This window comes from Chlorocebus sabaeus, chromosome X, assembly GCF_047675955.1.
Source record: "Chlorocebus sabaeus isolate Y175 chromosome X, mChlSab1.0.hap1, whole genome shotgun sequence".
Classification (NCBI taxonomy): domain Eukaryota; kingdom Metazoa; phylum Chordata; class Mammalia; order Primates; family Cercopithecidae; genus Chlorocebus; species Chlorocebus sabaeus.
Genome location: NC_132933.1, coordinates 82,242,929 through 82,260,573, shown reverse-complemented (window position 1 = coordinate 82,260,573; position 17,645 = coordinate 82,242,929). Strand labels below are relative to the sequence as shown.

Below are 17,645 nucleotides of genomic sequence, written 5' to 3'. Positions count from 1 at the left end.
TCCTGGATGAATAGTTAATACCTTATCCCTTCTTCTCAACTCCCTAATACCTCCTCTCCTGAGCTCAGAATTTGAGACTGAGAATGGTTGAGAATAAAAGAGGAACTAGCAAAGGAGAAAGAAAGAGTGACTCACGAGGTAGCATAAAAATAAGGATAATGTGGTGTCCTGGAAGCCGACTGTGTTTCAGGGAGGAAAGAGTGATTAACTGCATTGAATGTTGCTGACAGGTCAAATACAATGAGGACTGAGAATTAACCACTGCAATTTACAATAAAGAGGTCATTGGTGACCTTGACAAAAGCAGTTTTGTTAGAGTGGTGGGGCAAACGCCTGATTAGAGTAAGCTCAAGAGAGAATTGGAGACAGTAAATATAGACACATCTTTAGAGGAGTTTAACTACAAAGGGAAGAAGAGAAATTGGGGAGTAGTTGGTGACAGAAGGAAGGTCAAGAGGTTTTCCTCCTTTTTGTTTGTTTGATATGGGATAAATGAGCATGTTCATATACTGATGGGAATAAACCAGTAAGAGAATAAAAAGTTGACAAAGTGAGTGAGAAAAAGGCAAGAGGTGATAGAAACAAGTGTGTAAGCTTAGAGACTGGCTTTAGGAAGGAACATGATAGCTCATCTATGGTGGCAGTTGAGAAGACAGACTATGTGGTGTGATTGCTGGTGTGCGAGTAGAGGTGGTAGTAGGAATCTGTGGAAGTTCTCTTCCTGACTGCTTCAGTTTTCAGAACCTAGAATATCCACATTTTCTCTTGGGAGGTGGGGCAATGAATTTTGTAAAGGGATTTAAAGATAAGGTAGCTTATTTTAAAAGAAGAGAAAGCAATGTTTTGCCTGCTTAATACCCCACTCTCACTCCCTTGTCTAGACTCTCATTATTTTAAAACTGGATTATTATCACCGTTTCCCATTCTGTCCTACGTATAATTTCTCCCCATTCATTTCCCCATGCACAACCCAAATTATTTTCCTAAAGCACTACTTTTACACAAATTACCATCAATATTTTCTTATTGTTTAGAGAATAAAATGTATATATAATCTTGTCACAGCTACTTCTTCTACATTATCTCATACTCCTCCCCTATAGTATCAACATAATAATAAAAGTCATAGCGGGCGCAGTGGCTCACGCCTGTAATCCCAGCACTTTGGGAGGCTGAGGTGGGCAGATCACTTAAGGCCAGGAGTTCCAGACCAGCCTGGGCAACATGGTGAAACCTTGCCTCTACTAAAAATACAAAAATCAGCCAGGTGTGGCAGCGCACACCTGTAATCCCAGTTACTTGGGAGGCTGAGGCACAAAAATCGCTTGAACCTGGGGGGCAGAGGCTACAGTGGGCTGAGATTATGCCACTGCACTCCAGCCTGGGTGACAGAGTGAGACTTTGTCCAAAAAAAAAAAAAAAAAAAAAAAGCCACTATTACATCAGGTAAAACATCTGGAATGGTGGAAACATAAGCCCTCCATCACTTTAACCAAACATTGTGTCTCTCAAGCCAATTACATTCCTTTCTCCATGTCTTGTTTATACTACCCCTTCCTTTAAAAAACATTCTTACTTATGTAAATGCCACCCTTTCCAAAACCCAACTTAAGGTTTCCTTCCACTGTAGAGTCTTCCCAAATCAATTCTGGTTCTCAGTGCTCTCTTCCTACTCTGAATTTTGGTAACTTTTAACATATACATTAGCTATTTGGTCTTTATTCTATATACTTACATAGAATTCTATATTCTGTAGACTTACTTTCCTAATGCATGGCTTGTCTGTTCAAATTGACTTGTGAGATCCTGGAAGAACATATTTCTAGCATCCAGCCCAATATCTTGCCCAAAGTAGTTGCTAAATACAGTTTGAATGATATGTATTTTGATGTCAATGAGTAGGGTAATAGAACTCCTGAAGGAAGAAAAGTATTTGGCAGATGCAGATATGGAATGTATTTGTGAAGAATGGGGAAGAAGATGAAAGAGAGGAAACCCAAAGGCAATTATCTTTTTAAAGGAAGGTTTATAAATATACATTTGATGTAGAAAGCCGAAGAGAGCTGCTGGAAGAATTATGGAACTGTAGTTCTGATCAGGAAGATGGTTTTCCTATTTAAAGTAGTTTTAAAAAGAAGATAAACTTAACAGTTTATAAATCACATTTTCAGCCATCTTAATCAATCTTCGTAACAATCCTGGAGGTAGGTATTATCTTTATTTTGCAAAGGATGAAATTAAGACTTGAAGAAGTTAAGCACATATTAAATGGCAGAGCCAGTATTCAAACCTAGTCTAAGAGCTCCACAGATGCTACTATGCTTTTCCTAATTCAATATATTAATAAAACCAGAATTCTGTAAGTAACAAACAGGGATACAATTATTTATTACTTCTAAACTAACATTGTTTTGTGGTTATGAACTCAAAGGATTCACAGAAATTTAAACCATTTTGTTTAAATTGATGAGAAAGATAAGTTTCTATATAGATAGCTATTTATTGACATGGTATGGCATTTTGAATTTGGAGTTTCTTTTAAAAATTAATGTTTTGCTATGTTTATATTTATGTTGTTTTGAGCACAACTCTGTTACCTCACTGTTTCATTTACTTTAGTCTGCATTATAGCGAAATGAGAAGAAATAAAGCAGTTCTGCAACCAAGTCTGGCCTGAAAGTATGAGGCAAAACAAATGGTAAAGGTCTCTCCTGTGTCTAACTGATAATGATTCTATTAATTGTCTTTCAAAAAGGAAAAGGGATAAAAATCGAGTAGATGAATACATATGAATTACCTCTAGAGCAAACTGGGCAGCTAAACTTAGAAGCATGGTAGGTGAACCTCTCTCTGCAACTGGATCATTATCTTCGGACTCTTCATCTGTTAATACATTCTCTAAAGTAATTATTGCCTGCAAAGCTGAAAAACAAGAAAACAATTAAAAAATGATATACTCTAATCAAAGAAATTACATATCTATGGTTAATTATGCCACAATGAATTTGGAACTTATTTTAAGAACATTAATATCTTTAAAATATTAGTATTCTTAAAGTAATGTGAGTTGCTAAACTTTTGAGGAGGACTTGAACACCAGAAAAACGCCCAATTGGGCAACTGCACTTCTGTGAATTTATCTTATGGATATATTTGCAAAAGTAAACAAATATACATAAGGATGTTCATCCAGCATTGTTTGTAAGAGTAAAATACGAAATCAGCCTAAATTCCATCATAATGAATGGGCTAAACACACTTTGGTACATCCATAATTTGAAATATAATACAGAATAAAATAAAAAATTGAGTAGCTGTGTGTTGTATTCCATTATATTCTTAAAGGTGGAATACGACAAGTTAAATGTGTGTACTATAGACAAATAAATATTTGTTCAAATTAATAAGCAAAAAGAGAGATAAATGTAATCATAAAAATTCAATTAATCCAAAATAAAGCAGAAAAAAGGAAAAAGAACAAATGGGACAAACAGAAGATAATAAGATGCTAAATTTAAATCTAAGTGTATCAATAACTATGCTAAATATAAATGACCAAATGACCAATTAAAAGGCAGAGATAGTAAGACTGAAAACAAAACAAAACAAAACTTTTAAATATATGCCCCCTACAAGAAATACACTTGAAATATAAAAACAAAATTGATTGAAAGAAGAGGATGGGATAATATACACTAAAGTGAAGGTAATCAAAAGAAAGTTGGAGTGGCTATATTAATATCAGATAAAGTGAATTTCAGAGCAAAGAATATTATTGGCAATAAAAGGTTATTTCAAGACAATAAAGGAATCAGTTTATCATGAGGACATAACTCTAGATGCTTATGCACCCAACAAAATTTCAAAATATAAGAAGCAAAAGCTGGTAGAACTGCAAGAAGAAATGAACAAATCCACAGTTATAGTCAAAGATTTCAATATCCTCTCTCAATAACTGATAGCACAGAAAATCAGCAAGGATTCAGTACACTTAACACTAAATCAACTTGATGTGACTAACATTTATAACACTCAACCCGACACCAGCAAAATGTACATTCCTCTCAAGTGCACATGAAATATTTACCAAGAAAAACAATATTCTGGGCCCTAGAACAAGTCTCAATATATTTAAAAGGATTAAAGTCATACAAAGTATAATCTTTGACCACAATGAAATGAAATTAAAAATCAACAAAAGAATGTTCTCTGGAAAATCTGCAAATATTTGGAAAATAAGTAACACATCTAACTAATCCACAAGTTTAAAAAGGAATCAAAAGTTAAATTGGAAAGTACTTTGAACGGAATTAAAATGAAAACATCACATATCAAAATTTGTGTATCATCACTAAAGCAGTAATTAGATGATAATTTGTAGCATTAACTGTCCAGATAGACCAGAATAAAGGTCTTAAATCAATGACCTCAGTGTTCACTTTTGGAAATAGGAAAAAGAAGAGCAAATGGAACTCAAAGAAAGCAGAAGAAAGGACATGATAAAGATAAGAATGTAAATAAATTAAATAGAAATCAGATAAAAACAATAGAGGCCAAGGTAGGAGAATCGTTTGAGCCCTGGAGTTTGAGACCAGCCTGGGCAACATGGTGAGACCCTCTCTCTACAAAAAAATTTAAAAATGAGCTAGGTGTAGTGGCATGCACCTGTGGTCCCAGCTACTCGGGAGGATGAGGCAGGAGGATAAACTGAGCCTGGGAGGCCAAGGCTGTAGTGAGTTGTGTTTGTTTTTTTTTGAGACTCTATCAAAAAATAACAAAACCAACAACAACAACAACAACAACAACAAAAACTGATAGAGAAAAATTAGTAAAACCAAAAGCTGGGTTCTTTGAGAAGATCAATAAAATTGACCTTCTACATTGATTGATCCTCTAGTTACACTGACCAGGAAGAAAAATACAGAAGACATAAATTACAAATATCAGGAATAAGAAAGGTGACACCACTGTAAGTTTTACATATGTTAAAAGGATAAATATGGGGGATATTATGAACAACTTTAGGCCCATAATTTCAACAACTTAGATGAAACAAATTTTTGAAAGACACAAACCACCAAAGCTAAATCAATAAATAACAGATAACTTGAATAGCCCTGTATCTATTAAAGACATTTAATGTATAATTAAAAACCTTTCCATAAAGAAAACTCCAGTCCTAGATGGCTTCACTGGTGAAATCTACCAAAAACATTTGAGGAAGAAATAATATCAATTCAACACAAACTCTTTCAGAAAACTGAAAAGGAGAATATACTTCCCAATTCATCCTATGAAGTCAGTATTACTCTGATAGCAAAACAAAAATCATTACAGGAATATAAAACTACAGACCATTTTCATTCATGAACATAGATACACATATTCTAAACAAACCATTAGCAAATCAAATTATATAAAAAGGAGTATACATCATGATCAAGTGGGGCTCGTTCCAGAAATACAGCATTGGTTTAACATTTGAAAATCAATTAATATAACTGACTATATTAACAAATTTTTTAAAAATTGATCATTTCAACAGATACAGAAAACCATACAACCAAATTCAACATCCATTCCTTACCCCTCCCACCACCAAATGGAACTCCCTCAACCTGATAAAGGATATCTGTGAAAAACCTACAGCTAACATATTTACTGGTGGAAGACTCGATGCTTTCCCCCTAAAATCAGGAAAAAGATAAGGATGTCCATTCTCATCAGTTTTATTCAAATTTTACTGGAGAATCTAACAAGAGCAACAAAGCAAGAAAAAAATAAATTGCACCCAGATTGAAAAAGAAGTGAAATTATCTTTACCTGCAGGCAACATTATTGTCTATTTAGAAAATCTGATGGGGCTGGTACAGTAGCTCATGCCTGCAATCCCAGCACTTTGGGAGGCCGAGGTGGGAGGATTCCTTGAGGCCAGGAGTTCGAGACCAGCCTGGCCAACGTGGTGAAACCCCATTTCTACTAAAAATACAAAAATTAGCCAGGTGTGGTGGTGCATGCCTGTAATCCCAGTTTCTTGGGAGGCTGAGGTACAAGAATCACTTGAACCCAGGAGGTGGAGATTGCAGTGAGCCGAGATCGCGCCACCACACTCCAGCCCGGGCGACAGAACAGGTCTCGAAACAGAACAGGTCTCAAAAACAAACAAACAAAACAAAACAAAAATAAAATAAAATCTGATGGAATCTACAGGGAAGGTACTGTACTGCAACTAAGAAGTGAGTTTACCAAAGTTGTAGGATATAAGACCAATATACAAGAAATCATTTGTATTTCTACATATCACCAATAAGCAATCGGAAACCAAAATTTTAAAAAAATGCCATTTAAGATAGCATAAAATATAGTGTACTTAGGGATAAATCTGACAAAAGATGCACAGGACAGGTACAATGAAAAGCAGAAAACATTGTTGAGAGAAATTAAAGACCTAAATAAATGGAGGTATGTAAGTTACTCATGGTTTGGAAGACTCAGCAACGTCATTAAGATGTCAGTTATCCCCAAAGCTGATCTATAGATTCAATGTAATCCCAATCAAAATTCATTTATGCAAAACTTAAAATAATGATTCCAAAATTCATATGGATATACAAAGGCCTTGGAATTGTTTTGGCTATCCAAAACAATTAGAAAAGAGAACAAAGTTGGAGTTCAAATTTATTACATAGTTACACTAATAAAGACAGAATGGGAATAGTGTAAGGATGGATGAATAGAAGAATGGAATGGAACAGAGTCCAGAAAGAGATCCACACATACATGACAACTAATTTCTGATAAAGGCACAAAGGCAATTTAATCGAGAAAGAATAGTTTGTTAAACAAATGATGCTGGAACAATTGGATAGTCGTGTGCAAAAAAAAAAAAAAAAAAAAAAAAAAATTTCAATCCATACCTTGAGCCAAGTACAAAAATTAACTAAAAATGGTTCACAGACATAAATGTAAACCTAAAATTGTAAAATTTCTTGAAGAAAACATGAGATATTTTCTGTCACCTTGCACTAGGTAAAGATTTCTCAAATACAATGGCAAAAGCACAATTCATAAAAGAAGAAAAATAAATAGGACTATGTCAAAATTTAAAACTTCTGTTCATGAAAGATGGTGTTAATAAAAAGAAAAAATCTGCAAAATACATGTCTGATAAAGAGCTTGTGTCCACTAAACATCAACAAGATGGTGGAATAGGACTTTCCAGCGCTCATTCCCCACAAGAACATCAATTTGAACAGCTATCCACACATGGAAATACCTCCACAAGAGCTAAGGAAACTAGGTGAGAGATTTCAGCAGCTGGCTGTGGCACAGAAATAGAAAAGATGCATTGAAGAGTGTAAAAACAACAGCTTTTTAATACCCATGTCATCCCTCCCCCAACCCCAGGCCATAAAGCATGAAGACAGATACCCTCCACTTAGGGGAAGAAGAGGAAAGTGAGTACTGGAATTTACCTCAGACCACAACAATGGGCTGGCGGCAGTAAAACTCATCACTGGGCAGGCTCCCATGGCCCCAGACTCCAGGTCATATCCTGCAGACCCAGCTCCAGACCTGCCCAAAGGACTTGGTCTCTAGGACTGCCACATCACCAGGCCAACCCCAGCAGATTCAGGCTCCAGACTGGCCCCAGTGCTGGACCAGACCCATTATCCCCAGGCTTTGGACCTGTCCCAGTGCCATAGCAGTCCTAACAGACTCAGGCTTTAGTCGCAGCCTCCATCCCTAGGACGAGGCTGACATCAGTAGTTCCAGGCACCAGATTGCTGCCAGGAGGAAGCTGGATCCCCCATAGCCCCAGGCTTCAGGTCTGCCTCAGCACTAGGCCAGCCCCACAGCCCTAGTCATTAGGTCAGCACCCATGGACCCAGCCTCTAGGCTGGTCCTTGTAGATATAGGACCCAGGCCTACTCAGTGCCAGGCCAGCCCCTGCAGTCCCCAGGATCCAGGCATACTCCAGGTTTTCAGACCACCTCAGAGCTAGGTCAGCCCACACAGCCCAGGCTGCAGGCCTGCCCCAATACCAGGTCTGTACCACTGGCCATAGGTACGAAGCTGGCACTCATGAACACAGTCTTCATGCCTGCTTGTGTCACTCCACACTCCAGTGGAGCCAGGGTCCAAGTCTGCTCCAGCAGACCAAGGGTCCAAGCCAATTCAAATATACCCTAGGGCTGGGCTGTTCCCCATGGATCAAGGCTTCAGCACTTCCCCTATGCAGCCAGGTTCCAGGACAGCTCCCGCAGCTCCAGGACCCAGGTCAGATCTCATAGACCTAGCCTCCAGGCTAGCACACACATACCCATCCTCCAGGCTGAACCCCACAGACCCAGGCCCCAGGCAGATCCCCACAGCCTCACACTCTAGGCCAGCCAGTGTGTCTCCAAATAGCAATTTAGTACCCACAATCCCAGGTTTCAGGCCAGTCCTTATGGCCCGAGGCTCCACATCTGCCCCAAAACCAGGCCAGCTCCAGGCTCTAGGACTGTCTCAGTGGCCCAAAGCTCCAGTAGACCCAGGGTTCAGGCCTGCTGCAGTAGGCCAAAGGTCTAGGACCACCCCAGTAGACCCAGGTGCCAGGCTAGCCCCCATGGACTGAGGCTCCAAAACCACTCCTACAAACCGAGGTTCCAGGCCAGTACCCATTGACCTAGGACTGAGGCCGCCCTAGTCCTCAGGCTTGAGGCCCACCCCAGTGCCAGGCCAACCCCTACAGACTCAGGCTCCAGGTCTATCCCAGGGGACCCAGGCACAAGGGCCATTCCAGTACCTGGCTGGCTCTTGCAGATTCAGGCTCAAGGCCCACTTTAGTGTTTGGTCAGCCAATGGGGACCTAAACTTCAGGCCAGCCCCACTGGATACAGGCTCCAAACCCAATCCTTCAGACCCAATCAAGAAGTCCACCTCAGTAGATATAGGCTCCAGATCCAACCCCGTGGACCTAGGCATTCAGGCCCACCCGGCTGCTAATCTAGGAACAAGGCCAGGCTGCCAAAAGGCTCCAGGAGTCAGCCCACCTGTGAACCATGCAAAACAGCCTACCCATAGTTCCTTGATAGGCCAATAAAGTGCCTTCCCAGACTAAAGAGCTGTTGCACAGCAGAAGAAACCATCATCAGAATGAACAAATAAACTATAGAATGGGAGAAAATTTTTACAATCTATCCATCTGACAAAGGCCTAATATCCAGCATCTACAAGGAACTTAAGCAAATTAAAAAAAAAGAAGGCTGGGTGTGGTGGCTCACACCTGTAATCCCAGCACTTTGGGAGGCCGAGGCAGGCGGATCACAAGGTCAGGAGATTGAGACCATCCTGGCTAACACGGTGAAACCCCGTCTCTACTAAAAATACAAAAAATTAGCTGAATGTGGTGGCAGGCACCTATAAGTTCCAGTTACTCAGGAGGCTGAGGCAGGAGAATGGCGTAAATCCAGGAGGCAGAGGTTGCAGTGAGCCAAGACCATGCCACTGCACTCCAGCCTGGGCGACAGAGCAAGACTCCATTTCAAAAAAAAAAAAAGAAAACCCACTAAAAAGTGGACAAAGGACATGAACAGACACTTCTCAAAAGAAGACATACACGTGGCCAACAAACATGAAAAAAAACTCAACATCACTGATAATTAGGGAAATGCAAATCAAAACCACAATGAGATACCATTTCACGCCAGTCAGAATGACTACTATTAAATAGTCAAAAAACAACAGATGCTGGCAAGGTTGTGTGTGGAGAAAAAGGAATGCTTTTACAATGTTGGTGGGAATGTAAATTAGTACTTCAACCATTGTGGAAGACAGTATGGTGACAGCAACAAAAGGGCAAACATCTGAATTATAGGAGTTCAAGAAGGAGAAGAGAGATATGAAGGGCTGGAAAACACATTTCAATCAATAGCAACAGAAAACTTTCCAAAGCTGGGGAAAGATAAATATACAGGTACAGGAAGGTCATAGGTCTCCAATAAGATTCAATCCAAACAAGATAACACCAAGACATATTATAATCAAACTGTCAAAAATCAACATAAAAGAGAGGATCCTGAAAGTAGCAATAGAAAAGCAGTATATCACATATAAAGGAGTTCCAATAAAGCTAACAGTGCTCTTCACAGCAGAAACACAGGCCATGAAAGAGTGGGAAGATATATTCAAAGTGCTGAAGAGAAAAAACCCTGCCAATTAATACTTTACCCAGTAAAACTATCCTTCAGAAATGAAGGAGAGAGAAAGGCTTACCAGACAAACAAAAGCTGAGGGAGTTCATTGCCACCCAGACTTGTCTTACTAGAAACTAACAGTTAGTTTTTTTGAAAAGATAAACAAAATCACCAGGTGTGGTGGCTCACGCCTGTAATCCCAGCACTTTGGGAGGCTGAGGTGGGGGATCACTTGAGGTCAGAATTTTGAGACCAGCCTGGCCAATGTAGTGAAACTCCATCTCTATTAAAAATGCAAAAATTAGCCGGGCATGGTGGCATGTACCTGTAGCCCCAGCTACTCAGGAGGCTGAGGCAGGAGAACTGCTTGAACCCGGGAGGTGGAGGTTGCAGTGAGCTGAGATGGCACCACTGCATTCCAGCCTGGGGGACAGAGTGACTGTCTCAAAAAACAAAATAATAATAATAATAATAATAATAATAATAATAAAATTTAAAAATAAATAAAATTGACAAACTTTTATTTAGACTAAGAAAAAAGATAAGGCACAAATAAAACAAGGAATGAAAGAGAAGATGTTACAGCTGATACCACAGAAATATAAAAAATCATGAGACTACTATGAACAATTATACACCAAGAAATTGGATAATCTAGAAGAAAGAGATACATTCCTAGACATATAAAACCCAGACTGAATCATAAAACAGAAAAATGTGAACAAATAATGAATAAAGAGATTAAATGAATAACAAAAAATCTTCTATGTAAGAAAAGCTCAGGTTCTGATGGCATCACTGCTCTTACCAAACGTTTAAAGAACTAATACCAATCCTTCTCAAATTCTTCCAAAAAATGTAAATCATTTCACAAAATTCAACATCATTTCATGATTTAAAAAAATTCAACAAATTAGGTACATAAGGAATGTACCTCAACACAATAAAGGCCATATATGACCAATGGACAAATAACATCATACTCAGTGGTGAAAAGTTGGGAGCATTTCCTCTAAAATAAGGAAGAAGACATGGATGCCCACTCTCACTACTTCTATTCAACATACTACTGGAAGCCCTAGTCAGAGTAATTAGGCATGAGAAAAACACAACACATCTAAGTTGGAAAGGAAGATGTTAAATTGTCTGCTTGTAAATAACATGATCTTATATATAGAAAGCCTTACAGATGCAATGAAAAAAAATTTAGAACCAATAAGTGAATTCAATTAAGTAGCAAGATAGAAAATCAACATACACAAAGTAGTAGCATTTCTATATACTAACAACAAACTATCTGAAAAAAATATCAAGAACATGATTCCATTTACAATAGCTACAAAAATATTTAGAAGCATATTTAATGTTGAAGTGAAAGACATGTACACTAAAAACTATAAAACACTGATGAAAGAAAGTGAAGAAAACACAAAGAAATGGAAAGATATCCCATGTTCACAGATTGGAAAAATATCATTAAATGTCCATACTACCCAAGGCAATCTACAGATTCAATGCAATCCCTATTAAAATTCCAATGACATTTTTCCCAGAAATTAATAAAAAAAAAATGCTGAAGTTTCCATGGAAGCAAAAAGACCCTGACTAGCTAAAGCAATCTTGAGCAAAAATAACAAAGCTGAAGGCATCATACTACCTGAAGTCAAAATAAACTACAAAGCTATACTAATCAAAATAGCATGGTATTGGCCAAAAAACAGATACATAGGCCAATGGAAGGAAATAGAGAGCCCAGAAATAAATCTGCACATTTACAGTCAATTGGTTTTCAATAAAGGTGTCAAGAACACACAATGAGAAAAGGACAGTTTCTTCAACAAATAGTATTGGTAAAACTGGATACCCACATGCAGAATAATAAAATTTGATCCTTTTCTCACAATATATGAAAAAGCTATTAAAAATAGATTAAAGATTTAAACATAAGACATGAAACGGTAGAACTACTAGAAGAAAACATAGGGGAAAAGCTCCATGACATTGGTAAACGTGAAAGTAGACACATGGGATTACATCAAACTAAAAAGCTTCTACACAGCAAAAGAAACTGTCAACAAAGTGAAGACACAATGTATGGAATGGGAGAATATATTTACAAACCAGGCATTTGCGAAGGGGTTAACATCCAAAAATATATGAAACTCAAACAATTCAATAGGAAGGAAACAATAACCTGATTTAAAAATGGGTAAATGACCTGAATAGACATTTCTCAAAAGGAGATGAGCAAGTGGTCCACAAGTATATGAAAAAATGTCTAACATCACTAATCAACAGAGAAATGCAAATTAAAACCACAATGATAACATCACCCCACATCTGCTAGAATGGCTGTGATAAAAAAGATAAAAGACAACAAGTGTTGGCAAGGATGTGGAGAATAGGGAACCCTTGCATATTGTAGGTGGGAATGTAAATTAGTATAGCCATCATGGAAAGCAGTATGGAGGTTCCTCAAAAAATTAAAATAGAACTACCATATGATCCAACAGTCCCACTACATGGTAGACTATCCAAAAAAAAAAAAGTGAAATCCATATGTCAAAGAGATATCTACACTCCCATATTCACTGCAGCATTATTCACAATAGCCACGCTATGGAATCAACTTAACTCTTCATCAGTAGAAAACGGATAAAGAAAATGTGGTGTGTATATATACACAATGGAATACTATTCAGCCTCAATAAAAGGAAGAAATCCTGTCATTTATGAAAAAAAGTATGGACCTTGAAGACATTATATTAAGTGAAATAAGCCAGGCACAAAAAAAATAAATACCACATGATCTCATATGTGAAATCTAAAAAAGCTGACCTCATAGAAGCAGAGTAGAATGGTCATAGAAGCAAAGTAGAATGGTGGTTACCAGGGACTAAGGCGTCAGGGAGATTAGGGAGATGGTGAAAGAATACAGAATTTCAGTTGAGTAGAAGGAACAAGTTCAAGAGATCTATTGTACAACATGGTGACTATAGATCATAACAATGTATTCTATTCTTAAAAATCACTGAGAGTTTAAGTGTTCTCACCACAAAAAAATGCTAAGCATGTGAGGTAGGGTTGGGTGTGATGGCTCACGCCTGTAATCCTAGCACTTTGGGAGGCTGAAGCAGGAGGATTGCTTGAGCCCAGGAGTTTGAGGCCAGCCTGGGCAACATAGTGAGACTCCATCTGTGCAGAAAACAAAAAAAGATGAGGTGGAGGATCACTTGAGCCTTGGAGGTCAAGGCTGCAATGAGCCGTGATCATTCCATTGCACTTCCACTTGGGTGACAGAGTAAGATCTTGCCTCAAAAAAAAAAAAAAAACAAAAAAAAAGGATATGAGGTAATGTATATGTTAATTAGCTTGATTTAGCCATTCCACAACGTACACATATCTTTAAAACACCATGTTGTTCATGATCAATATATATAATTTTTATTTGCCAATTAAAAAATAAGTTTTTAAAAAAGACAACTTGTATCCAGAATATATAAAGAACTGACAAAAATCAATAATAATAAAACAAAGTACCCTATCTTAAACTGGGAAAAAGATTTGTACAAACACTCCACCAAAAAAGATACTTGGATATAAAATATTAAACATTAGGGAAATGCTAATGCCACAGCAAAACACTACTACCCACTATCAGAATAGCTAAATTTTTGTTCTTTTTTATTTTTTTAAGTTCTAGGATACATGTGCAGAAAGTGCAGTTTTATTACATAGGCATACACGTGCCATGGTGGTTTGCTGCACCTGTCAACCCATCACCTAGGTTTTAAGCCCCACATGCATTAACTATTTGTCCTGATGTTCTCCCTCCCCTCCCCACCTCCAACAGGCCCCACTGTGTGTTGTTCCCCTTCCTGTGTCCATGTATTCTCATTGTTTATCTCCCACTTATAAGTGAGAACATGTGGTGTTTGGTTTTCGGTTCCTGCATTAGTTTGCTGAGGTTGATGGCTTCCAGCTTCATCCATGTCCCTGCAAAAGACATGATCTTATTCCTTTTCATGGCTGCATAGTATTCCATGGTGTGTATGTACCATATTTTCTTTATCCAATCTATCATTGATGGGCATTTGGGTTGGTTCCATGTCTTTGCTATTGTGAATAGTGCTGCAATGAACATATGTGTGCATGTATCTTTATAAAAGAATGATTTGTATTCCTTTGAGTATATACCCAGTAATGGGATTGCTGGGTCAAATTGTATTTCTGGTTTTAAATCCTTGAAGAATCACCATGCTGTCTTCCACAATGATTGAACAATTTACATTCCCACCAACAGTGTAAAAGCATTCCTATTTCTCTACAGCCTCACCAGCATCTGTTGTTTCTTGACTTTTTAATAATCTCCCAGAATGGCTAAATTTTTTTAAGTGGACAATTTCAAGTGCTGATGAGGATATAGATCAGCTAGAACTCTTAAACATAGCTGGTTCACATGTGAAATTGTATAATTGCTTTAGAAAACAGTTTTGCAGTTTCTAATAAAGTTAAACATATATTTACCATATAAGTCCACAATCCCACTCCTAGATATTTACCCTACAGAAGTAAAATATTATCATCAAATTAACTGAGCGTGGTGGTGCACACCTGTAGTGCCAGCTACTCAGGAGGCGGAGGCAGGAGAATTGCTTGAACCTGGGAGGTGGAGATTGCAATGAGCTGAGATCATGCCACTGCACTCCAGCCTAGGTGACAGAGCGAGACCCCATCTCAAAAAAACAATATTATTATCACACAAAAAAATGTAAAGAGATGTTTTATAGCACCTTTATTCACAATTGTCAAAACTGAAAACTTTGAACTTGTCTCAGAGGTGAAAAAATAACCCCCAAAACCATTCAAATATCCTTCAACTGGTGAATGAATTTTTCCATACTGTGGTATTTCCATACTATGGAATGCCACATAGCAATAAAAAAGAACAAACTGTGGATAAACACAATATGGGTGAGTTTCAAATGCATTAAGCTAAGTGAAAGAAGCTCAAAAAGATTCATACTATATGATTTCATTTATATGACATTCTGGAAAAGACAAAACTAGAGATAGAAGAGATCACTGATTTCCAGGGCTGAAAGTGGTGAGAAGGAGTAACAGTAAAGGGGCCTGGGGTATTTTTTTTCTACATTGTGGTGGTACTTACATGACTGTATGCACTTATCACAACTCATAATTTTTAACATATATAAACCTCATACGACCATACACTAGCAAGAATAAATTTATTACATGTGTCTTCAATATACATGACTTTTAAAAAATGGTCACAGACAACTGAAGAAGAAATAAAAGGGTTGATCTGATGTTGTATTTAAAAAGTAAAATAATTTTTTAAAAATAATGTTAAAACAAAAGATTTAACAGGAAATTTACTAATATTTTTACCATTTTTACTGGCAAAAAGCTTCAAGTTATTTTATCCTTAAACATAGTATATCAAGTAAAACAAATGCCTAAAAGTCTCTAATGAAAACTTTGATGATGAACAAGACAGCAATATTAACCTCTAATTTACTATTCCTTAATTATTATACAGATATACTTTACTATTTTGGAACATTTATTTTTTAATGTAAAATAAATGATCTTTTTTCTTATGGAGTGAATAATAGAGTCCCTTGCACCTAGTAGGTGTCCATAAACAGTTGCTTAATTGGATTCGTATACATTTTGTTTGGATTCATTAATTTAAGCTTCTTAACTTCTGCCAAACAAATGGCAACCAGTCTGGAGCTCAGACTCCTTCAGGATTAGTTCAGCTACCTGAGGGCTGAAGGCATTAATATCTGAGCAAAGGCATATCTATAACCAATTCAACATATATGTGCCTATGCAGACACACCAGCTAGGAAACTATGCTTAACTTAATGGAAAGGCCTCAACACTAATGGGATGAGGGTCATGTGTGAAATTCCAACACTGTCCACTCTATGGACAGAAACTCCATTTCAAGGCCAAATCTCTCACCAATCACCTTCCAAATAAGTGAAAACAATCAAAAGGTACCCCAACTTTCATTTTTTGAAGACAATTCTTAACTGATATGGGTTTTTAGTATAACCTCACCCACACACAGCTTTTTAAATTTAATTTTTGAATAGGTTGGTTTAAATAAAAGTATAAACAAGTTCATAGCGATAAGACTTTCCCCCAATTCTTATCTGGCTTTTGCCCAGTTCCTATTCCCTCAATAGGTAACCACTGTTCTTTTACTTTTATATAACCTTCCACAGTTTCTTTTTGCATTATTGTATCATCTTTACACATACATCTTTACATATACAGAACGTATATTCAATTCTATTGTCTTAAAAACAATGTTCTTTTCCCATTGTGGTTGAAGAGGATTACTTATTATTTGTGTTAATAGCCAAATATAAGTTACAAATAAAATTTATACCTCTTTCAGAGTTGCCCTCTATGACTGCAATCTTGAATATATAAAATTGAGTGAAAACGTTTCTAGGATCATGTCGTTCAGCTTCTGCCACTGCCTCTTTGGCCTGAAAAGAAAAACATTGGGTTTTTTAAATCAAATCTATAAGGAAGGATTTACCATATTTTACCAATATCATTAAGGTAGTCAAAATGGCTGAGGGATACTCACAATGAAAATATATGAATCTAAGAAAAATATTTGCAGAACTGCTCTTCTAGAATGCTAATGTAACAGTGAGTTATACTTCTGGAAATAGAGTAAGTTAGATATGTCAGACCAACCCTCCTGCTGAAAACAGCCAAAAATGTTGGATGATATATTAATTTTTTCCAGAAAGAATAAAAGAACAACTGTAAATGAATTTACAGTAAAAGATAGTAAAATATTACCAAGTAAAAGAATAGTAAAAGAACTACCAAGTAAAAGATAGTAAAAGAATTACCAAGGCAAAATCTAAGGAAAACTGAGGTCTCAGAGAGGTAAACAGAAAAGTAAAGTCACTTTTATCTGGTAAGCATTTGCAAATGTAACCAAATGTTAACTTCCGTTTTGAGGGACATCACTAGTCAGGGGAACAGACATCAAGTTCCAAGGGATCACACTCCTAGACTAGGGACAAGCCAAAAGTAAACCCACTCCTACCCACATTCCTAGAAAACTAACTGCAAATAAAATTACCTTAGTGCTGGATAGAAGGCAGCACAATGGGGTGCAGGGAAACAATCCATGAGGTGTAATACTAGGAGACTCATGTATTCACTGACCCAAACTACATTATACAGGAAGCTAAAAGACCTAAAGCTGAGAATTTAGTTTAGATAGTTCTCAAACATCTACAGAAGCAAATGTAAATTCTTCTTGGGGGGAAAGCACCTTATCTTAGCCTTCAAAATAATTCCATAAACAATTTTTCAAGAACCATGAGTTGTACATGTTACAAAAATAACAAAGCACACTCATAAACAAGGTACCATAAACAGCAAAAACAAGAGATAGCA

At 37.2% G+C, this 17,645-nt stretch overlaps 1 protein-coding gene across 2 annotated transcripts in view; it reads right to left on the bottom strand.

The window, feature by feature from the left end:
• The window catches only part of TEX11 (testis expressed 11), a 348,904-nt gene that overhangs the window by 95,284 nt on the left and 235,975 nt on the right, over positions 1–17,645 (bottom strand). For both annotated transcript variants that reach the window (XM_007992000.3, XM_037988900.2), the window contains 2 exons: positions 16,609–16,711; positions 2,798–2,922 (listed from right to left, as the gene is read on the bottom strand). In XM_007992000.3, coding sequence (XP_007990191.1) covers positions 2,798–2,922; positions 16,609–16,711 — 228 coding nt within the window. The remainder of the gene's footprint in view (positions 1–2,797; positions 2,923–16,608; positions 16,712–17,645) is intronic.